The following is a 24,246-nucleotide window of genomic DNA, read 5'->3' on the forward strand; positions in this document are numbered from 1 at the left end:
AATGGGCCCAGGAATTTTTGCGCATGGTCACCGCAGCCCTGGAAGACCGTCTCCATAAATTACAGTCGGCTGTGGTCGTCGACGATCCTCTGCTGACCACATTACCTGAGTGCGTAAGCCGTCAAGATGAGCCCCCCCAAGCGTACTCTGACGAGTCCGTGGTGAGTACCTTGCTGTGTGGAGGGGCTAGAAAGAGCAAACCTTTGGAAAGATTTGAAGAGTCGGCCCACCAGTGGAGCGATCATTGCAAGGAAGGAGTCGCTTGCACGGGGTGGTTGATCGGGTCCCGGTCCTGACGCCATTAGGAGGCCAGAGTCCATTGAGGGATCCGCAGGTGGAGACGGGCGAAGGGTATGACATGGACGGTAGAGGCCATGTGGCCCAGAAGCGTCATCATCTGCTGCGCTGAAACCGAGGTCAGCAGCGAAATCCGTTGACTCAGACTTATTAACACCTCCAGACGCGGAGGGGGAAGGAAGGAACGGAGGTGGGTCGTGTCCAGCACGGCTCCAATGAACTGTAAGGATTGAGAGGGGTGCAGCTGGGATTTTGGGAAGTTTACCTCGAACCCCAGACCCTGAAGGTAGATAATAGTCTGTCGGGTCGCTGAGATAACCCCCTCCCTGGATGGGGCTTTGATCAGCCAGTCGTCCAGGTAGGGGAATACCTGAAGACCCTGAGAGCGCAAGGCAGCTGCGACCACCACGAGGCACTTCGTGAAGACCCGAGGTGACGATGCTAGGCCGAAGGGGAGGACTCGGTATTGTAGATGAAGGTCTCCCACCTGAAAACGTAGAAACCTGCGGTTAGCGGGATGCACTGGAACATGTGTGTAGGCCTCCTTCAGATCGAGGGAGCAGAGCCAATCGCCCTCGTCGATCAGAGGATAGAGAATCGGTAGGAAAAGCATTCGAAACTTTTCCCGCACCAGGAATTTGTTGAGTCGTCTCAAGTCTAGAATTGGGCGCAGTTCTCCCGTCTTCTTCGGCACCAGGAAGTAGCGGGAGTAGAACCCTTTCCCCCGTTGGTCGGGGGAAACCTCTTCCACTGCCCGCAGGCAAAGCAGGTCTTGAGCTTCTGAGAGAAGGAGGGGTAACTGAGCCCGATTGGGAGGGCACACTCTTGGAGGGCTGTCTGGAGGGATGTCCCGAAAGTTGAGAGAGTATCCTGATGAAATCACGCCAAGGACCCATGCGTCCGACGTGACTTGTTCCCAGCGAGGGTAGAAGACTCTGAGGCGACCCCCGATGGGAAGGGGGCCAGCCCCCATCCGCGTATCCCGTCAAAAGGACGGGGATGGTTTGGCAGTTGCAGGCGGTTGGGACTTGGGCGGAGCCCGATGGTGAGCTTGCGGACGTCGAGGTGGAGGCCGCGAGAAGGCAGGGGTAGATTTTTGTGGATAGCGACGCGGGGGGGGGGGGCCCTGAACGGCCTGGACGCAGGAGGTTTAGGCTTAGGCCTGACGAGGGAGGCAAACGAGTGTTCGTGTTCCGAAAGGCGTTTCGTAACTGCCTCGATGGTATCGTCAAAAAGTTCTTTGCCCACACAGGGGAGGTTAGCCAACCGGTCCTGTAAGTTGGGGTCCATGTCTACCAGGCGCAACCAGGCTAGACGGCGCATGGCGATAGCGAAGGCTGCCACCCAGGAGGAAAGTTCGAAGCCATCATAGGCTGCATGGAATAGATGGAGGCGTAGGTTGGAGAAAACCTCCAAAAGCAGGCCAAAGGCTCCTTGGCGGGAGGCCGGCAAATCAGTCGTAAAGGCTCCCAGTAGTCCAATGAGGTGTTTCAGGTAGGATGTGAAGGTGAAGGTATAATTTTGCACCCTGGAGGCTATCATGGAGTTCTGGTACAGTCTCCTGCCGAACTTGTCAAGGGTCCGACCCTCTCGACTTGGGGGGACCACCGCTGAGACCCGGGAGGGGTGAGCCTTTTTTAAGGAAGATTCTACTAACAGCGATTGGTGGGAGAGCTGTGGGTGCTCGAACCCCGGGCAGGGTACTTTCCGGTATTTGGACTCCATTTTGGAGGGGACGGCTGTTACCATATAGGGGGTCTCCAGATTCCTGATGAAAGTCTGTTGGAGTACCTGGTTGAGCGGTAGGCGAAGAGACTCTCTGGGTGGTGACGGCATATCTGGCTCCGCAAGGTACTCCTTAGAGTATCTTGAGTCGGACTGGAGTTCTAAGTCCAGAGCGTGGCCCATGTCCTGCACAAAGCTAGTGAAGGAGGGGCGGAACGTTCCCGGAGCCCCGTGTGGGGACGGTGAACGAGACCTTCGTCGGGCGGAGAAGGACGGGGAGGCTTCCCTCGAGTATCGAGGTTCAAGCTCCGACCCGCGCTCCGAGACCGGGGAGACACTGCGAAAGTGTTCCGGGGTCATGGATCTGCGTCGTCTCGAAGAGCCCCTCGGAGACGATGCCGGGGTACGAGGTACCGATCGGTGTCGAATCGGCGACCTGGACCCGGATTCCCTCGGCGAAAGCCTGGGACCTCGGTTCGGAGCCCCGGACCGAGGGGGAGATAAGATAATCTGAGGGTTGGAGAGTGATAACTCCGTCACCTTCAGCGGTTCCGCACGAGTTGTCGGGGAACGGCCTCGTAGAGTGGGAGAACTCCGGGCCTTCGAGGTACGGCGGTTCGAGGTATTGATCATTTTGGAGCGACGCTTCGCCCCGCGGCGGTCCGTGGAGGGAGAGCGTCTCGAGCGCCTCGGCAAGGAATCCGAGGAGGATGGGATGCGGCGAGGCTGGCACACCTTGCCCCGAGGGGGCTCAACGCGAGGCTCAGGCTGGTCCGGCGCACGCGAGGTCGAGGTCGGTTGTAGCTGGGCCAGCGCAGCAGACAGCTCCAACGAGATCATCGCCCGGAGCAAGTCCTGGAAAACGGGTACAGACAGCATCGAGAGGAGAAGGCTTCATCCAGGACTAGGCAAATGCTGGGTTGTATCCGGAGAAGCTTTGTTAGTCGGAAGACCAACGTCCTAATGCCCTTGTACAGAACCATGGTGAGGCTTCATCTGGAGTACTGTGTACAATTCTGGAGGCCACATTACCGTAAAGATGTGCTGAGAGTCGAGTCGGTACAGCAAATGGCCACCAGGATGGTCTCGGGGCTCAAAGATCTATCATACGAAGAAAGGCTGAACGAATTGCGGCTATACTCTCTCGAAGAATGTAGGGAGAGAGGAGACATGATTGAGACGTTTAAGTATGTCACTGGTCGTATCGAGATAGAAGATGATATTTTCCTTCTTAAAGGACCCTCAGCCACAAGAGGACACCCGCTGAAAATAAAGGGCGGGAAGTTTCATGGCGACACCAGGAAATACTTCTTCACCGAAAGAGTGGTTGACAGCTGGAATAAGCTCCCGGATTTTAAGAACAGATGTTGTCAGATCTCTACGAGGGAAAGGTCATCAGAGAGCGATTAAATAGGGGGGTGGGTCAATGGTGTGGGCAGACCGAAGGGCCTCGGCCTTTTTCTGCCGTCACTTTCTATGTTTCTATGTCTTCTACCTTGGCTCCCGGTAGGCCAGTCACCAGTCAATCCAGTATTCCTCCCGCTATGGGGCTGTCGACATGTCTGATGATGGAGTCCCCCACAACGATTGCTGTCCTCTCTATTTTCTCTTGATTCTCCAGCCGCAGATCCATGTCCCTGGTGTATGTCCATCTCTCCAACCGTAGGTCCATGTCCTTCATTCCCATCCATTTTCTCTCATCCTGGCATTGGCTTGCACTGGGCTTGTCTTCTTGTGGGTTCCCTCCACTGCTTCCAGATCTCGCTGCTGTGTCATCCATTTCTTCCTGGTGGTTGTCCGTTGGGTGGTCCACGCTCTCTGTATGTGTATCTCGGCAGTTCCACTGTTGCTGGTGATTTTCCACGGCCTCCCTGTATGCCTCCTCTATGAACTTCTCTAGCTCTCAGACTTCTTCCTCGATGGTGTCCTCTATCTTGATGTTCTCTGCATCTCTGTCTTCCTCCTCCATTGCTTGAAATGCCTCCAGTTCCAGAATTCTGGCCTCAAGGAGTCTAACTTGTTTCTTCAGGGTCTCCAGTTCTCCGCATCGAGTGCATACGTAAGACTGCCTCCCAGAGGGAAAGTAGTCATACATAAGGCAGACGGTGCAGAAAACTGGGTAGCTCATGTAACACCCATGTTTAAAAGTGCTCAGGTGTGATCTGGGAAACCATCACATTAGTGCCAGTAAAATGGTTTAAGCTATTCTATTAAAAAAAACACACAACCCTAAATTATGCACCATATAGATAGACACAGCTTAAAGTGAATGAGTGAGCAAGAGTTCAGCTAAGGCATCCCTTGCCCAAACCAATTGATTAGATTTTCTTTTTCATCCAGTTAGACCAGTCCAGACAAATGTGTTGTGCTCCCAAATCAGCAGATGAAGACAGAGATGTCATCACCAGAATAAGGGTTGGTGCATTGTGGAACTTGCTAGCATTCTGTGTCTCCAGTGAATTGTTGCAGTGTGGATTGATATAGTAAAATTGTTTCTTCCTTGGTGTGTTGGCTGTATCATTCTTAACAAGCATACATGTGTTATTCATTCTGCCAGTAGATGTGGGTAGAGAAACTTTACCAATGACATCACTAGTATAACCTGCTGGTGCTCAATGGAAAGTTCCAGTATTTCTCTACATCCAGTAGATGGTATAGGGTTACCAGATATGTCCAGGTGCCCAGATGGGCTTTCCAAAACCCAGTAGTTTATTCTGGTTTTGGAAAGCCCTGAGCTCAAGCCGCATCTGGATTTCCTCTTAGCATGCATGGATGATGTCGCACTCATATATGTATGCTCGGAGGCCCTCCAGATGCAACCACGAGCTTAGGGAAGAAGAGACAAGGTTTTGTAGGAGTGGGGCTAGGGGCAGAATGGGGCAGGGCTGTGGGCAGAACAGGGTGGGACCACCTGTCTGGGTTTTTATGGTGCTAAATATGGTAACCCTAAGGTGGTAGGTTGTTTAAGCTGTTGCTTCTGGTCCCTGGCTTACCTCCCACTAAATATGGTAACCCTAAGGTGGTAGGTTGTTTAGGCTGTTGCTTCTGGTCCCTGGCTTACCTCCCAATATTACTAGCAGGTGCTAGACAGCTTGGTTGAGGCTAACGAATGGCTCTTAGGTTCCTACATCTGAAATTGATGACGACTTCTGGATGAAGCATATAGTTTGGTTCTGTGGGGTCCAGCAACAAAGGGTGCAGGCCTCTATCCACCCTTGCTGTCCCCCTTTCCCCTTCAGGCTCCCCTGTAGCTCTAGGCAAACACAAGTGGACTGGATTTGCCTGGTTTAACTTTGGGTGGAAAAACCCAACCCACAGCATATTCTGCAGAGCCGGTTGGGGGAAGGCCTGATCACAGGGGTCCCAGATTGCAGTTGGCCTGGAAGGGTCTGCACCGGCCATGGTGCTAGACATGTGCTGGAGAGTTCCTCTCTGTTTTCCTCCTTCCTTCAAAAGAGGTTTAAATAAATGGCTGGGAAGTTGCTTCCTCACCTTAAGAAAGGAAATAAAATGAAATGTTCAAAGTGACTAAGCCAAAACATTGGTCTTTCCTGTCAGCTCAGCCCACACACAGGGCACTTTTCTGAATGCAGGTCTTGGTGGAGGAGGTACACTTCTGGATGCAGGCCTCAGAGGGGGATAACTCAGAGGAGTCTGAGCCCCTGCCCCCCTCTTTTGATGGATTCTTTCTCTTCAGGCAAGCAGGGGCGGGAGAAGTTTCCTGTATTGAGCTGTGGCCTGGTGCAGGGCCAACATTAGGGAAGGGCAAAGAGGGCAGCTGCCCTGGGCTCCACAGCTCCAGGGGATCCCGTGGTCCAGGCATCTCTTCCACTTGTTGAGCTCTCTCTCTCCCTTCCCTTCACCTTTGCGGTGCTTTCAAACTCAGCGTTTTCTCTCTCAGAGGGGCCCTGACGTGGCAGCCATTCTCACTAGTTGCACGCAGCTGCAGCCTTGAAGCTTCTTTTCTGATGCAACTTCCTGTTTCCAACTGGGCAGATCTAATCAGAGGAGATGCTTCAGGGCAACTGCATGCAACTAGTGGGAATGGCTGCCACATCCTGGCCCCTCTAAGAGAGAAAACTTTGAGTTTGAAAAGCACTCGCGAAGGTGAAGTGAAGGGAGAAGGGGAAGAGGATGAATGACACTTCAGGTTTATTGTGTGGAGAAAAAGGGGGGAAATGGAGTGAGAAGGGAGCAGACACTGGTAGGAAATGGGGAGGAGAGTGAGGGGAGCAGTTACTGGAAGGAAGAGGAGAGAGAGGGCACATATTGAATGAAAGGAGGGAATAAGGAAAAAGGCACATGCTGGATTGGGGAAGAGGATAGAGTAGTGAGATACTAAAAAGATGAGGGAAAGAGGTGGCAAGCTGTAGGTAGACACAATGAAAAGATGAAAATTGAGGACTGAATAGTAAAGAATTTAATCTAGACAGAAGCAGAAAATAAATTGAGAAGGAAGACCATTGAAGAAAAGGAGAAGGGAGAGGAGCGAGAAATGCCAGAGCATGAGAGGAGGGGGGAGGAAACAGATACTGGATCTGGTGGGAGGAGAGAGGGAAAGAGATAGTTCCCAGAGGAGAGGAGAGGAAAGGAGGAGATACATATGCTAAAAACCACCAGGGAGAGAGAAAGATGGAAATGAATAAGACAGAGATGCCAGACCATGGGGGGAGCGGAGGGAAGAAGATGAATGCCAGACCAATCGGAGTGGGGGAGGAAGAGATAGAAGGGAGAGGCAGACTGTCTCTGGAAGAGGCATAGAGAGCAGATGCCGTATGGAAGAGGCAGAGAGAGGGCAGAGAGTGGATGGAAGGAAGAGAATGACGAGAAGATGAGAGCAGAAACCAGACAACAAAGGTAGAAAAAAATATTTCATTCATTCATTTATTTATTTATGCTTTAGGATATAGTATTGTAGCTGTGTTGATAAACATTTATAAATAGAAAATGGAAATAAGGTAATTCTTTTATTGGACTACTGTATTTCTCGCTCCATAAGACGCATCTGACCATAAGATGCACCCTAGATTTAGAGAAGGAAAACAAGAAAAAAAAATTCTGAACCAAATTCTCCCTGCCAGGCTCTGCACCCTGTCCCCCATCCCTGCCAGGCTTTGTATCCTGTCCCCCCTCTGGTGGTAGGCAGGGACAAGGCGGGCAAGGGCAGGGCACAGATGCTAAGGCAGATGACTTTTTAAAATATGCAATGTCACCTCAGTAACAGCTATAGAAAAGTAGACAAATATAGTGCAAAATATAGATAGCAGATATAAATTCTCAAAACTGATACATTTTGATCACTAAATTGAAAATAAAATCATGTTTCCTACCTTTGGTTGTCTGGTGATTTATTTCTTTCCTTCCTCAGGCCAAACAATTGTCCCTTCCTCCCTCCCTCCCCTTCCTATGTACCCCCTCAATGCCTTCCAGCCTTTGTCCTCTTCCTCACCCTCCCCCCTCCTTTCTTTCTCTCTTTCTTTCCTTTCTCAAGTCCAACAATTGTCCCTTCCAAACTCCTTCCCTCCTATGTTCCCCTCTTCGGCCCCCCTCAGCCTGCCCGCTGCTGAATTTATTTACTTCCTGCTGCTGCCGCTGTGAAGACACGTCGATGAAGCAGCACTGGCTCAGGAGCAGGTTGAACTTGTCAGTGCCATGGCCTTGCTGTGACTCGAGAGCGAGAAACAAGTGGGGAGCCGGTGGTGCTTCACTCCCTCCGAATGTAACAAATTGCTGGGAAGGGCCAGGCGGGTCCAGCGATTGCATGCCGCTGACCCAGAAGCTTTATCTCCGACGTCAGAATTGATGTCGGGGGTAAGGCTTCTGGGCTGGCAGTGTGCAATCGCTCCACCCGCCTGGCCTTTCCCTTCCTCTACTTTTGTTGGCAGCAAGTGACCAGTAGAAGCAGCAGCAGGCGAGGGACGGTCAGTGGTTTAATAAAGTGGGGGGGGAGGTTGGGTATTCGCTCCATAGGGTGCACCCTTTTCTCCACCCACTTTTTTGGAGGAAAAAAGTGTCTCATATGGAGTGAAAAATATGGTAATTTTAATACATTTTTGACTAACTTTCAGAGACCAAATCCCTCCTTCCTCAGGTCAGAACAAGATACTGTAACAGTATTAATTTTTATTAGTAAAGCAGCTAATACAGAAAAAAGCACATGGCATACAACATGGTGAACCATAAACAGTGCAAAATTCCCAAGGTGATAACAAAAAATACAACCATTGGACATCAGCAAATACAAATACTAAATGAGAAATGGGTGCCCTTTTTTCCCAATAACCAGAATGTCACTGAAGGAGTAAACAACAATAAATACACCCTCTAAGACAGGGGTGGGCAAACTTTTTGACCCTTGGGCCACAATGGGTTCTTAAATTTGACAGAGGGGCCGGGCGACCTGGGGGGCATGGAGCACGGGGGGAGGGGGGTCTGATGCGGCAGGAGGAAACAGCACTCCTGCGGCTGCCGGCTGCTGAATCCTCACAAATTTTCTTTTTACGCATTGTGCCTCCCTCCTATGTCCTTTGTGCCCCTTCCTATGTCCTTAGTGCCCCAGTGCCTCCTTCCTTTTTTAAAAAAATTCTTTATTTAATAATTTTAATACAATAATCTCAATACAACACATAATTAACATTAGATATAGTTCATAACCTTAATAAACTAATAAAGATAATGCAAGTTATCTATACTACAATTAAAACAGTCCCATTCCCTACCTCCCTCACCCCCCTTCCCAGGAGACCTGGATTCCCAATTCATAAGGGTAGGATAATATACATCTCAATTCTTTCATAGAACTTCTTTTTCCAATTCAATATAACTCTCCCATATATCATTAAACTTTGCCCATTGATTTGTTAAAAGGGCCGAAAGTCTTTATTTTTCACACACTGTTCCTAACTCTTAATGTAGGTACATTTGACATACGCCATTGCTGAGCTAGTGTCAATCTGGCAGCTATGAATGCCAAGTCCAAAAGTTTAGATTGAGAGATTGTTAAACCTATTCTTACTCCCAACAATGCCCTTTCAGCATTCAGCTTAAGTGGAGTCTGAATCTGCTCACATACTCAAATACTTGCTCCCTAAACATCTGGACCCTTTGACATTCCCACTACATATGATAGAATGTACCTGTTCCACCACATCCTTTCCAACAGGTAGCATCACTCTGCTTGGTACATTTACTAATTAAAACAGGGGTAGTGTACCAGCTTACTAGGAGTTTAATAGCATTTTCTACCAAGGTGGCAGCCCTAGCTGTCTGAAAAAGATGTGATACAATTACCCACCACTCATCTATGGACCATTCCTTCCCCAGGTCTTTTTCCCATGCTTTCATATACATTGGTACCTTGGTTTACGAGTGCACCGGTTTGCGATGTTTTGTAAGACTAGCAAAACATCCGCAAAATCGGCGCCTCAGAAACCGAGCTTGCCTCGATTTATGAGCGCCCTCCCCCGCGATCCGGCATGCCCCAGGCACCCACCCACCCACCTGATCACATTCCTTACCCCCATTTGGCACCGTCACCAACACACAGGACATGCCGGTGCCCGAAGATCTGCCTCCGCGCTGGACCTTGAGCATCTGCGCATGCTCAAGGCCTTCGGGTTCCCATTCTTTCCAAGATTCTCGTATTTCCGAGAATCTCGAAGAGAACGGGAACCCGATGGCCTTGAGCATGCGCAGATGCTCAAGGCCCAGCGCGAAGAAGGAGGCAGATCTTCGGGAGGCAGATCTTCGGGAAGCAGAACTTCCTGATATTTGTCCTGGACTTGTCCCCCCTTAGCTTCAGTCCATGTCCTCTTGTCCATGTCACATTGGACATTGTAAAGAATTTTTTTTCCTGCTCTATTTTGTCGATTCCTTTTATTATTTTGAAGGTCTCGATCATATCCCCTCGCAGTCTCCTCTTCTCAAGGGAGAACAATCCCAGTCTCTTAAGTCGTTCCTCGTATTCCAAGTTCTCCATACCTTTTACTAGCTTCATAGCTCGTCTCTGCACCCTCTCCAGCAGTTTTATATCCTTCCTTAGATTGGGAGACCAATGTTGGACTCAGTATTCCAAGTGTGGTATGACCATTGACCTATATAGCGGCATTATAACTTTCTCCGCTCTACTCGTGATTCCCTTCTTTATCATGCCTAACATTCTATTTGCTTTCATTGCCGCCGCCGCACATTGTGACGACGGTTTCCGTGTCCTGTCTATCAGTACACCCAGGTCCTTTTCCTGTCCACTTGTATCCAGAGTCACACCTGACATTCTATATTCGTGTTCCTTATTCTTTCTGCCTAAATGCATTACTTTGCACTTTTCCACATTAAACTTCATCTGCCATTTCTCTGTCTGACACAAGTCATTTTGGAGTTCCTCGCTATCCTGCGATCTGATTGCCCGGCATGGCTTTGTGTCATCTGCAAACTTGATGATCTCACTGGATGTTCCTTCTTCTAGGTCATTGATGAAAATATTAAATAAGATGGGCCCAAGTACCGAGCCCTGGGGTACACCGCTAGTCACATTCTCCCAGTCTGAGAACTTTCCATTTATGCCCACTCTCTGCCTTCTGTTCTCAAGCCAATTGCCTATCCATCTTTGTATATCCCCCTCTATTCCATGGCTTTGTAGTTTCCTGAGAAGTCTCTCATTTGGAACCTTGTCAGACGCTTTCTGGAAGTCCAAGTATATTATGTCCACCGGTTCTCCACCATCAATTTGTTTGTTCACGGTCTCAAAAAATTGAAGTAAATTCGTCAAACATGATTTCCCTTTTCTGAATCCATGTTGACTGGCTCTCATCAGGTCGTGTGTATCCAAGTGTTGGACTATGCTATCTTTAATCAGGGACAGACGTAGTTGCCCGGTTCTCCTCTTGATCCTTTTTTGAAAATTGGCGTGACGTTCACTATCTTCCAGTAGTCCAGTAACTGTCCAGTTCTAATTGACTATTGGCAAGTTTTTGCAATAGTTCTCAGATTTCAACCTTCGGTTCTTTTAAGACTCTCGGATGAATTCCATCCGGTCCAGGGGATTTGTCGCTTTTGAGTTTGTCGATCTGGTAGTATATCTGGTCCAAGTCCACTTCTACGGTGGTGAGGCTGTCCTCTGTTACTCTTTTGAATACTTTCACTGCTTCTGGTATTGTTGAAAGGGTGGTTGATCACTGGAATAATCTTCCACTTCAGGTTATTGAGGCCAGCAGCGTGCCTGATTTTAAGGCCAAATGGGATAGACACGTGGGATCTATTCACAGAGAAATGTAGGGTAGGGTCATTGGGCTGGGCAGACTAGATGGGCCGTGGCCCTTATCTGCCGTCTGTTTCTATGTTTATATACTGTGTTTGTTTAACTAATTTGATTTTTTTATTTTCAGTACCTTATTCAAATAAAGTCTTTTCAAGATCATCATTTCCACAGTTTTTGGGTTTTGTTTTGCTTTTGTTTCTGTGTAAATACCGTGATGGACTTTGCATGTTTTCTCCCCACAAGAACCCCTTTAACTCAGAGTGGGACTGTCCCTCTTAGCCCTTCAAAGAAGAAGAAGAAGAAAAACCCATTTTCTTCAGAGCCTTGGAGCTGGGTCACTTCATCCAACTGCAACATTGTGGGTGGGACAGGGGGGGGGGGGGAAACACTGAGACAATCCAGCACTTAGTATAAACCAGCGTTTATTTCACAACTTCGGGTGGCTTCAGGCCATAGGAACTGGTAGCCAGTTACTCTTTTTCTCACAGAGTGCCCATAAACTGAAACAGTTCTGCAACAGGTAAAGTAAGTAAAACTTCAACTAACTTAGGACAGCAGAATTCATAATCGGAAAAGAAACAGCATTTCAGGCACATTGCTAAGCAGAGTAGACAAAAGTCTATAAACAAACGGGGACAGAAGTTCAGGCCCTTCAAAAGCATGGGCAGCAGTCAGGAATTCAAAAATAAAAGAAATGGCAGTTCAAGCAATTTCAAAAAACCAGAGCAGTAGTCAGAGAAAACAGACAAACATCAATTCACAGCTTCCAACTGTAGGCCTACCTCACTTTCTGTCTTGCAGTCAAATAAAAGAAAACTAGTTAGCACTTTCTTCAAGCTCCTTCTGTACTTGACCTTCCCAAGGTTCTCTCTTCCTTCCTCTTGCCCTGCCCTTTTTATTCCTGCTCACTTTCTCTTCTTTCAGGTGTTTTTGCTGGGACTTGCCCACTAGAGAGAGAGAGAGAGAGAGAGCTTTCTGCTTGGTTTTTTGACCATAGTAAAACAAACTGGCTTCAATAGAAGAAAAGGAGTGATTGAGAAGTGACCCAATTAGGCTTGAAAAACTGCTCAGAAATATGAAACTTTGAAGGGAAGGCTGTTAAACCTCCCTTGGAGAAGAGTTCACCTTCCAGTCACTGTAAACTTAACAAGTTTATGGGCACACTCAAAAACTCCAAAGATGTTTGAAAAAACAAAGTTTCAAAGTCTTTCTGTTTTATGCAAGAAATGTCTTCATTTGGTAAAAGTTAAAACTGCCACCACTGAGTTACTTAGCTCTGTTTATTGTCTTTGGGGGTCCCAACGTGGCCCCGTTTCGAATCCTGCTTCAAGAGACCCGATGTAGATGAAAATCAGAGAGTAACAAATGTGGACATGTGTGAATCTACAGTTCTTCATTAGCTAAATACTTTTACTGGTCGTGATGTTCAGTTGTATCACGGCTCTGGAGACTGACATGTAACAAACTCAGATTGATAAAACTGGCAATTTGAGTTTGTTACATGTCAGTCTCCAGAGCCGTGATACAACTGAACATCACGACCAGTAAAAGTATTTAGCTAATGAAGAACTGTAGATTCACACATGTCCACATTTGTTACTCTCTGATTTTCATCTACATCGGGTCTCCTGAAGCAGGATTCGAAACGGGGCCACGTTGGGACCCCCCAAAGACAATAAACAGAGCTAAGTAACTCAGTGGTGGCAGTTTTAACTTTTACCAAATGAAGACATTTCTTGCATAAAACAGAAAGACTTTGAAACTTTGTTTTTTCAAACATCTTTGGAGTTTTTGAGTGTGCCCATAAACTTGTTAAGTTTGCAGTGACTGGAAGGTGAACTCTTCTCCAAGGCTCCAAGGAAGGTTTAACAGCCTTCCCTTCAGAGTTTCAGATTTCTGAGCAGTTTTTCAAGCCTAATTGGGTCACTTATCAATCACTCCTTTTCTTCTATTGAAGCCAGTTTGTTTTACTATATCCAATCCCCTTTCTGGTTTCCATTTTGTTTGTTACACTTCACCCTGTACCTTGCATCTTTGAAAATATGGTTTTTTGACCAGGCAGGGAAGTAGCCACTAGAGAAAGGGGTAGAGTTTCCTCAAGTGGACTCTGATCCTGAGGAGAATTGGCCACTAGATGGAGAGGTTTATATACTCCTTCACAGGTATGAAGAATAACCCCAGAATGTTTCTGATTGGCATGGTTATTTTGATGTTTCAGTTGTTCAATTAAAATGTTTAATATGTTTGTTATTCTTTCCCCGTACCCCTCCTTCTTATGTGTTCCTATATAGGGCTATCTCCTACTTTGGTACAAACTGAAGAGGGCAGCAGAGCCCTCTAGAGAAGGAGGAGGAGTTGAAAACCTGGAATGGATTCTTTCTACACAGCTCGCGAGCATGAAGAGAATACTGTCCAGAATGACACACCTATCTATTAGAAAGATATTAGCAAGGTAAGAATCTAATCTCTTTTTGCAGAATGGTCCTGACAGAGTCGGAGGCTTCAGAGGCTTCATTTAGTGCTGAGGAGGACCAATATCATGATGAGACTTTAACCTCTGCTGTAAGAATAGTTGGAGGATCTGTTTTGCCTGCCTTGAGTGGATGCATTCATTGGTGAGTAAAAGACCACTAATCCTGGTAGAGGATGGCTTAGCTTTGAAGGACTCATAAAGCAGGAAGGTAAAAGTACTCCAGAAACAAGTTATCTCTTCATTGTTGGGGATGCAGGTGGAGGTGCAGCCTTTTTCATCGAATATAGCAGCTTCCAGAGTTTCCACAGTCTGGAACTGCCTTTTTGGTGCACATCTTGAATGATCTTGTCTGGATACGCCAATGAAGTCAACCTCCAAGGCTCAACTGTGGCAAGCTTCCATTTAAGCGGAAACCTTTGTTGGGGATGACCTCAAGAAATTAGTTGAGTGAGGCAGTGTGCTTAAAGGGCTTCAAAAGATGCTCAGACATCTATGAAGAGTTACTTGAGTAAATAACGACTTAAGGAATGAAGTTGTTTTCAGATGGGTAGGCAGGCATCCTTTTCCTTTGTATACTTTCAGGCAGTTCAAGAAGAGTCAACCCTTTTGAGGTGTGCATAGGACCAGGAGGAAAAGTATCAATTGAAGGTCTCCTGACCTAGTCTGTGGGGCAACAGATGAGTGGTCTCTGTTATCTTACTCAGAGTGGGTCTATAATACTTCAAATCAGTGGGTCCTCAAAGTGAATCACACACTGGAGTTTGTGGATCCCCTTTCTTATACCTGTTCTGGTTTCTTCCTGCAGGTTCAACTTCAAGAGGAGGCCAGTCTCATAGACTCATGTGCATTTGCTTCAGCTGGGGCCATTATTCCAATCTCTCCTCAAGAACAAAACTGGGGTGGTGGTTCAATATAATTTGTGGATCCTAAGAAAGGAGGATTCTGGAAAGTCCAATTCTGGACTTCATGGGGTCAATGCTATCATTTGGATGTCAAGGTTTTGCATGAAAACCCTGCAGTTGATGATAGAGGCAGTCAGGAAGGGCAAGGTTCTTAGTTCCCTCAGCCTCTCTATTGCCGTATCCTGATCCAGTACTGCCACCAGAAGTTCCTGTTGTCATGATAAATCCACTAAAACAGGCAACAACCCCCTAGTCCTTGTGGGAAAATTCAGACTGAGGTGCGAAGGGTGAGGAAAGAAATTCACACAGTACACACACAATGATCATATATCAGTGGCACTGAAGCTTCAGAGAGAGCGCCTCTAGGTCCGCACAAGGTGGCTTCATCCAGAGTGTCTCAAAGTAAGCCCACAGTCTCATGCTTTTTATTGAGTTATAGCAAACAGGATAACAAAGCAACTGTCAATCATTATATTGCGTAGGATAGCATAAGATATAAATCATGTCCAAGATCCCAAACAGATCAAAGGCCATTTTCTCACTGTCAAAAAACCTTTTTCACCTCCTCCCAAGGATCATACTGCATCCAAAAATCAAACCTAGACACTGAATTCCTCTCAAATTTCTTCCATGACAAGAAATCAAAGATACAAGAATCCTTAGACCTAGAAGCCAAAGCTCTACCAAGCACCCTGAAAACTCTACAAAACAATCTACACAAGACAGAAACTCTAAACAGCTTCAAATCAGTTTCCATTGACGACCTAAAAAGTACATTAGTCTCCTTCCACCCCACAACATCAATCCTGGACCCATGTCTAGCCACCACACTTCTAGCCACCAGCGAATCTTTCCTGAACTCCATCTTACTTCTAATTAACAATCAGGCATAATATCACAGACCACTCCTTAAAAAACCTACCATGGACCCAGACAATCTAAGCAGCTACAAACCAGTCTCAAATCTCCCATTTATCTCAAAAATACTAGAAAAGATAGTACTCACACAACTACAAGAATTCATGGAAACAAACGCCACCCTATCCAACTTCCAATCAGGATTCCGGAAGCACCACAGCACATCTAGACATCATAGATGACTGCTGGAAAATCCTTGATGAGGGGAAAGATGCACTGCTGATCCTACTAGACCTGAGTGCTGCCTTAGATAATATCGATCATTCAATCCTCCTATCCAGACTATACCCTATAGGAATCCGTGATGTCACATTGACATGGTTCTCCTCCTTCTTAAACGAAAGGTCTCAAAAAGTTTTATTGGAGTTGAAATTTATTTATTTTTTCCAAAATCAACAAAAAAATTTGAACTTGAGGATTCTTAATTTTCCGATTGCTAAGTTTATGTCACCACAAGAACTTTTTAAGAACTTTATGTTAACAGTTTTGAAAGTTCCAGAAACAAGCCTTCCCCCATTGCAGAGAATTTATTATTTAAAATAAATGCAAAAGGGAAAAACTTCAGAAGTTGAAAATACACAATATTGCAATCTTCTGAAATCAAATTCAGGGACAGGCGACATTGTTGGTCTCTCTACAGGACAAAGAAATGCTGTTGAAGTTATACTTTAACTTAAAACAATTCACCTATTTAGGTGAAAGGATATATATATTTCCAGATGTCTCCAAATGGACACAATCCAGGAGGAAAGAATTTTTATTATTACATCCAAAAGTGATTGCCTTAGGGGCAATGTTTCAATTGAGATTTCCTTGTAAATGTTTTGTTTCCCATCAAGGGAGTAAATATATTTTTTTTGAACCTGCCCAATTAGGCTTTTTTCTTGAGGGTAAAGGAGTCTCGACGCAGCCAGAATGAAACATGTTATTTAGTGCGGTGATTAATTCAAAAAAGTAGGTTAACATCATTTGCTGCTCTATTTTATTTATTTTTGTTTTTCATTGTATATAATTATCCTTAATCTTGCTCCTTCTCACTAGATTGTGGACTGTATTATGATAAGTATTTAATTGTTTTATTTCTTGGTGCTTAGTCTGAATAACTAAGTGATGTTATACTTTTATATTTCCTTTTGCATCTATGTATTTTGGATGTATTGAAATGATAAATTTAAAAAAAGAAGTACTATTGGAACCCTCCTTATTGAAACCAAAACCTCTCAACTACGGAGTGCTCCGGGGTGCATTATTATCCCCACTCCTCTTCAACTTGTATGTCAAACCAGTACTCAACATCACAAAAAAATACCAAATCAAAATACACTCGTACGCAGATGACATACAGCTCTACCTTCCCCTAGGTCAACACCGAGATGCACAAATAAAAAAACTTCAGTGCTGTCTAACAGAAATAAAAAACTGGATGACTGCAAATAAACTGCAACTCAACGCATCTACAACTGAACTTCTCTGGATACAGTATTTTCTGTCTGCATATTATGTCTATACTGTAATCAAACTAATCTAATCTAATCTATTTCTGCGTCGCACATACCTAGACAGGGAGAGAAATGGGAAGGCGAAAAAGGGGGAATATTTGGGCAGGGGGAGATCTGAGAAGTTCAAGTGTCAAAGAGGTTGGTTTTCAGTTTTTTTTCCGGAATGTGTAGTTGGGTTCTGTTCTGGTCATTTCAGTGAGGTCATTCCAGGTTTTCACTCCTAGGAAGGTAAGCATGGAGTGAAAAATTCACTTGTATTGGAGATTCTTTGTTGAGGGAAGGTTTAGTAGTATCCTGTTAAGGGTTCTGTGGAAGGTAGAGAAGAGTTGGATGAGTGGAGCTGCTGAGTTTCCATGAATTATTGATCGTCCCACCTATCAAAGAACTCTTTTATTCCAAAAACACAATCTTGTCTGTCACACCCCTACCCTCTGGAATGCCATGGCATCTCATCTTCGCCAAGAAACCTCTCTTAGCAAATTCAAAATGAAACTCAAAACCTTCTTGTTTCAGGACGCATCCGAAATCATAAGATAAAATCCTTTCCTCTAACCGCAGGACACTCTTTAAGAGAACCGCTTCTTGGAAGCAATACCCCTTCCCCTTCCCATCCCCGCATACCTCCTTGTATTTTATTTTTATTTCAAAATGTAATTATTACTCTTCCCTACCCAAGCTCCTTTCGTACCTGTTTATGTCAATGTCTACGTCATAACCCTGCTTCTCTCCCCCCTCTTTTATTTTTAAATTACACTTTTTAGTATTGTAAACAGACCAGATATGTGCTGATGGTCAGTATATCAAATTGTAAATAAACTTGGCAATCGAGATTTGGAATTGAGCCACAGCTCACAGCATACTTCTCAGGGTGTTTTATGTAGCAGGGAAGCAGAATGTCCTAGCAGACATGTTGAGTAGACTTCTCCAACCTCATGAATGGTCTCTCAGCACAACAGTCTTGTACCTGAGTTTCTCTTGATGGGGAATGCTGGATAGAAATATCTTTGCAACAAACTCACAATTATGTTTCAGACTCTGTGCCCCCAATCGTATGGTGTCGGACACCTTTCTACTTCATGGGGGGGGGGAAGACAAATGTATCTGTGGAAAAACTTTACTGAAACTTTGCCAATATTGAGGCACCATGATCCTCATTGCACCCCTTTGGCCATGCCAGGTTTGGTTTCCTCTCCTCCTAGAGCTCTCGACTGGGAAACCATGGAAACTACAACCATTTCCAACATTTCTCATTCAGAATGAAGTATCCCTACTTCATCCCAATCTCCACTCGTTAGCACTAGCAGTATGGTTTCTTTCCCAGAACAGATAAATGCTTTCTCACTCTCTGTTGCAATATCTACTGTCATTGAAGAGTTTAGGAAACCTTCCACACAGCATTGTTATCATTTCAAATGGTCACAATTTTCTTCCTTGTGTGTGTTGCATTCTCTGGACCCTTCTTATGTCCACTTCTGTTCATCCTTACTACTTTTTCTACCTCTCTAATTCTGGTCTAAAAACCAGTTTGTTTCATCCAGTGTGCAGACATGAGGGTTATGAGGACATCAACTTTCCAAGTGAGTTTGAGAGAACAATATGTAAGTGGCTCAAAAGGAGATTTCATGAGAGCAGAGAGAACTACATTAAAATCCTAAGCCACAAGAGGAGGCTTTTTAGATGGTTTATGTGGAATAGGCCTTTCATGAAATAGGCTACTAAGGGATGTACAGAGTAAAATGCACTGATATGAACATAGTAACATAATAGATGAAAGCAGATAAAGACCTGTGTGATCCATCCAGTCTGCCCAACGGTCACATTCATTATTAAGGCAATGTTAAACCAATAATCCAGCAATATACTCAGGATGGGTTGAAGCTACAAGGCTATATAGCAGCCCACAATGTACGGGCTATGGCTTCCTCGGTGGCTTATTTTCACTCCGCATCTATTGAAGAAATCTTCAATCCTCAATCCATACATTTATTTCTCACTTCGGTTTAGAGCACAGCTCCAGAAGAGACAGTCGGTTTGGGCAAGCAGTTCTACAACATTTATTCTTTACTTAAAGCCAACTTTCTCTCCAACTCTATAGGGTTTCACAAGGCTCCTGCATATTCATTGTTTAACCTCTTCCAGAGACATAATCCTGGCAGCTTGGGAGTCTCACATGTGAGAATATTATGTCTGCTAGTTCTCAGAGAAATCAAAGATACTTACTTACCTGTAGCAGTGTTCGTAGAGGACAGCAGGCATATATTCTCACACCTCCCCTAGTTGGCTTCTTAATTTGTTACTGAACTGATGGTCCATCAAGCTGACGTTGGGCGGGAAAGCACCACCACGCTCATGGTATGGGCACTGCCTAAAGATTTAAAGTGACAATGCACTTGGCAGTGTCCATACTGGATTCCATGGATGATGTTATCCCACAAAATTAGATTTTCAGAATAATTCTAGTAAATATCCATAAAATTGAATTGTCTGTTTTTGAAGCAGTGTGCAAGCATATTCATTAAGAATAGTCTGAATACTCTGACCAATTTGGGGTCCCTGAAGAGTGGAGTTTCCTCTAAACTAAAAAGATATGTTTACCTAAGTCCTTCTGAGTGCCTTGATTTGCTCAGACACCTAAAGCCCCTCCCTTGGGCAGGGCTGTAAACATTTGAGCCTTTTAGGGCCTTAGCCCCTCCCCCAACACACACACACACTTTTTACATCTCAGGATGTACTAGGAAAGGGAAAGCCTGCCATTTTGGAGACTCAGTCAAAAATACACAAAAAGGGGACTGGTAACTCAACAAAAAAATGTATGTTGAGTGACTCAAAGAAAAAATATAGCAAAAAATAAGGAAAAGTCACTCTATATTCTTTTATAATGAAATGAAAGCAAATGTCCAACAACTGCTGTAAAACTAATGCTCAGAGACATGAAGGCAGATAAAACTGCCTCACCTCCCAATCATCGCATTGTTCAATACAGGGTCAGAACAGTGACAGTGGTAGGTGTTCAACTTGCAATTGCCTAAATGGCTACAAGCTCTACATCTTAAATCAATTACTTGAGAAGATCAGACTTAGTTTGAAATTAACTGGTTCCGACGTGCCACGTTTTGGTACTGCTTCAGGGAACCGACATTGCACTGCTAAACCACCTCAAATTGCACCGACATTGCACTGCTAAACCACCTCAAATTTGAATGGATACATCGAGCTTTGGGCTCATGCAAATCGGAGAGGCCAAGGGATATAATAGTATGCTTCCTAAGATATCCACAGAAAGAGAGAGTCCTACAAGCAGCTCGGAAAATTAGTCATCTGATGTGGAATAACACAAAAGTGGAACTGTTTGCAGATATATCTTCAGCGACTTTGAAGCGACGACGAGATTGTCGTGAAGTAACCAGATGCTTGCAACAAAGAATATTCGCTACAAATGGCAGTATCCATTTGGGATTTCTTTTATGCTAGAAGGCAAGCTACATAAAGTTGCATCAGCATTAAAAGCCCAACAGCTACTTATACAGCAAACTTTGGACTACTGAGGGAGGAAACCAGCAAAAGGAACCATCACAACCTCCATCTATGGAACCGCCAAGTCAGAGATGGCATAGAGTAGAACAAAAAAAGAGATTACAGAGACAGTGAGAAGAATTGCTGATATTAATATTTTTATTTAGTAATTGTTATAAAGTATTAAAGATAAGATGTTGTAAGGGGGTAGATTATTATAAGAAAAACTGTGGAGACCCGGGTCAAGGTTAACTTTCTTCAACTCTGACGTCTGGAAATGGATCTGGCACTCGGTCTTACCGACTGGTACCTGGATCTAGAACCAGGGACAGAAGACGAGAGAGATTTGGAGGGGTAAGGGGAAGGGGGGAGAAGAGGGAAGGGGTGGAGGGTAAATTAGTTTTCTTCATAGGAATGATTGGATGGAGTTGGGGTAAGTGGGATTTGGAAGGAGACAAGGTGACCTTGGGGGAAAAAAAGTTATAAGATCTGCAGTGTTCTCCCTAGGGCCTTTTAGCCGGGCGCTCCGCCCAGCTAATTTAGATGACCGCCCGGCAGGTTAGAAACAAGGTGGGCCGGTCTGAGCCTAGGCTGTATGTATCCCGTACTGGACTTTTTATGCGAAGCGATGGGACGCACATGTACGGCCTAGAAGAAGCTGGGCGTAGCTGATTGACTACTGAGTTAGGTATCTTGTCGGGCTGACCAATCGATGGAGGGTGGTGTGGGAGCGTGCTGGATTTAGGTGCTCAGAGGATGGTTGCAGGTGGTGTTACTGTAGAGTAGCGCGGGGTCGCGATGTTGCTGGGTAAAGTCGGTTGGCTGTTGCTGTTACTTGTGGGGCCCACATGGCTGAGTGAGATGGCCCGCGCGGCGGAGGCAGGAGGTGAGCACGAAACACAACTGGAGGGAAAAGGTAACAATTCAAAAGAAGCCCGTCCACATCCCCTCCCGCACCTGGAGAAGGGGTTAGGTATCTTGTCAGGCTGACCAATTGGCAGAGGGTGGCGCTGGAGCATGCTGGATTTAAGTGCTCAGTGGATGGTTGCAGGTGGTGTTGTTGTAGAGTAGCACGGGGTCGCGATGTTGCTTGGTAAAGTCGGGTGGCTGCTACTGTTACTTATGGGGCCCACGCAGCTGTGTGATGGCCCGTGCGGTGGAGGCAGGAGGTGAGCACGAAACACAACTGGAGGGAAAGGGTAACAATGCAAAAGAAGCCCGTCCACCCCCCCCCCTCCCCGGAGAAGGGTCTTCGAGGTGTGACAAGCTCTATAAACAAGAAATAGCCTTTAGAGGAATTTATTTTCATATTTGGAAAATCTCTCCCTCCCCCTCCCTTCCCCCCCCCCAAAAAAAGGAAAGAAACCCAACATGTTTCTTATTGGGTTAACAATACATGTGTTCATTAGTTTTCGGCAGTGAACACCCAATCCAGTTTTGGCCTATGGTAAGCACTATACTATACTGAGTTCAAGAAGTTGTTGTACAGTATTTACTTTGTATTGGTTCTTAATTATGTGTAACGAGCTGATAGCAGCCATATTACTTTATCAGAGAAAAGAGGGATAAAGCAAAGGGGAAGAAGAAGATTGAGAAAGGTGAACTTTTTTCTGCCTCTGATAATGTGAAATATTGTAAATCAAAAAGATAGTATTGCTATTAAGGTTGAATGGAGGTGTTATATTGTGTCTGAGTTTCTGCCAAATCATATCTGATTTGAGGGAGCATTATATTTTCCTTTAAAAGCTTATTCTTGTATTATAGTGCTACCCGTTGAACTGCCCAGTGGCTCTTTTTACTTTCATGAAGACAACTGCAAATGGTGTCTAGTACAGTTGCTCTTTCACTGACATAAGTATTGTCTCTGTCTGTCAACCTATTTTCTTGTCTTGTACATGAACAAAGTGATAAGTGAATTCTAGTGTTGAGGCAGAGGAGAGTTGGTATCTTATCTTACTGTATTAGGATTACAGCTGAGTGATCGTATACCCCAGGTGTGCCCAAAAGGTCGATCGCGATCGACCGGTAGATCGCAAAGGCAACATGAGAAGATCTAGGAGCCCATCTCGCGTTGTCTTCCGTTCTACCTGCTTCCTGACCCTGTAAAGAGGATGCTGAAGCGCTGGGCCGACCAACGTTCCTCACTTGACGTCAATTCTAATGTTGGAGAGGAAGTTCCGGGCCAGCCAGGCAGCAATTGGCTTGCCCGGAACTTCCTCTTTGACATTAGAATTGACGTCGGGTAGGGAAGGTTGGTTGGCCAGTACTTCGGTGTCCTCTTTACAGCGGCGACCTCTTCCCTGATGGCAATGGTGGTGGAGGCGGCCTGTTCCCCAGTGGCGGCTTGGGGGAGAGCAGGGAGACAGACAGAAAGGGGGCATGCAGAGAAAGACAGGGAGATAGAAAGAAAGAAAGGGGGCATGGAGAGAGAAAGACAGGAAGAAAGAAAGATAGGGAGCATGGAGAGAGAAAGGGAGGGAGAAGAAAGACAGGGAGACAGAAAGAAAGGAGGCATGGAGAGAGAAAGGGAGACAGACAGAAAGGGCATAGAGAGAGAAAGACAGGGAGACAGAAAGAAAGAAAGGGGGCATGGAGAAAGACAAGGAGACAGACAGAAAGGAGGCATGGAGAGAGAAAGACAGGGAGACAGACAGAAAGAAAGGGGGCATGGAGAGAGAAAGACAGGGAGATAGAAAGAAAGAAAGGGAGCATGGAGAGAGAAAGAGGGAGACAGACAGAAAGGGCATGGAGAGAGAAAGAAAGGGGGCATGGAGAGAGAAAGACAGACATACAGAAATAAAGGGGGGGCAGGGAGACAGAAAGAAAGACGGAGGGGGGCAGGGAGAGAGGAAGAAAAAGTTGGGGGAGGGAATGAGGTCTTGAGGAGAAGCAGCACACAGGAGGCTGAAAGAAGGGAAGACATATTGGATGCACAGTCAGAAGAAGAAAGTGCAACCAGAGACTCATGAAATCACCAGACAACAAAGGTAGGAAAAATGATTTTATTTTCAATTTAGTGATCAAAATGTGTCCGTTTTGAGAATTTTTATCTGATGTCTATATTTTGCACTATGGCCCCATTTTACTAAACCGCAATAGCGGTTTTTAGCGCAGGGAGCCTATGAGCATCGAGAGCAGCGCAGGGCATTCAGCGCAGCTCCCTGCGCTAAAAAACGCTATCACGGTTTAGTAAAAAGGGAGGGGGTTTATTTGTCTATTTTTGTATAGTTGTTACTGATTGGACATTGCATAAAGTCAGCTGCCTTGACCTCTTTGAAAATCCACGGAATATAAATGATAATTAATATTTTCTCTGCGTACAGTGTGCTTTGTGTTTAAATTTTTATTATTGGTAGATTATTTTGACTTGGTCTTGCAACTCCCCTTTTCTTTTTTTTTTTAAAGATCAAATGTGTTCCCTTTGTTTTTAAATTGACCACACCACCTGTTTACCTAAATGACTTGTCCAAAGGCTAGTGTAAATTAAATCATCATGTAGTAGGTATGCTTTGCTTGATTTGGTATGATTCTAAGGCCAGATCAGCAGAACAGCATGAATAATAGTCTTCAATATCAAGTCTTGTGATTGTTATGTAGCAGTTTTTTCAAATTTACATCTACTGTCTTTATATTTTGCACAGTATTAGGGAATGTGTCACTGTT

General features: G+C 45.4%; 1 protein-coding gene across 4 annotated transcripts in view; it reads left to right on the plus strand.

Annotated features, from left to right (window-relative positions):
* Positions 1 to 24,246, plus strand: part of DMWD (DM1 locus, WD repeat containing) — a 70,275-nt gene that overhangs the window by 25,586 nt on the left and 20,443 nt on the right. For 2 of the 4 annotated variants that reach the window (XM_033953884.1, XM_033953885.1), the window contains exon 2: positions 13,756 to 13,893. The exons of the other annotated variants lie outside the window; for them this stretch is intronic. In XM_033953884.1, coding sequence (XP_033809775.1) covers positions 13,882 to 13,893 — 12 coding nt within the window. In that variant the 5' untranslated portion in view covers positions 13,756 to 13,881. The remainder of the gene's footprint in view (positions 1 to 13,755; positions 13,894 to 24,246) is intronic. 4 annotated transcript variants of the gene reach the window in all.

This window comes from Geotrypetes seraphini, chromosome 8 (genome assembly GCF_902459505.1).
Source record: "Geotrypetes seraphini chromosome 8, aGeoSer1.1, whole genome shotgun sequence".
In the NCBI taxonomy this organism is placed as follows: Eukaryota; Metazoa; Chordata; class Amphibia; order Gymnophiona; family Dermophiidae; genus Geotrypetes; species Geotrypetes seraphini.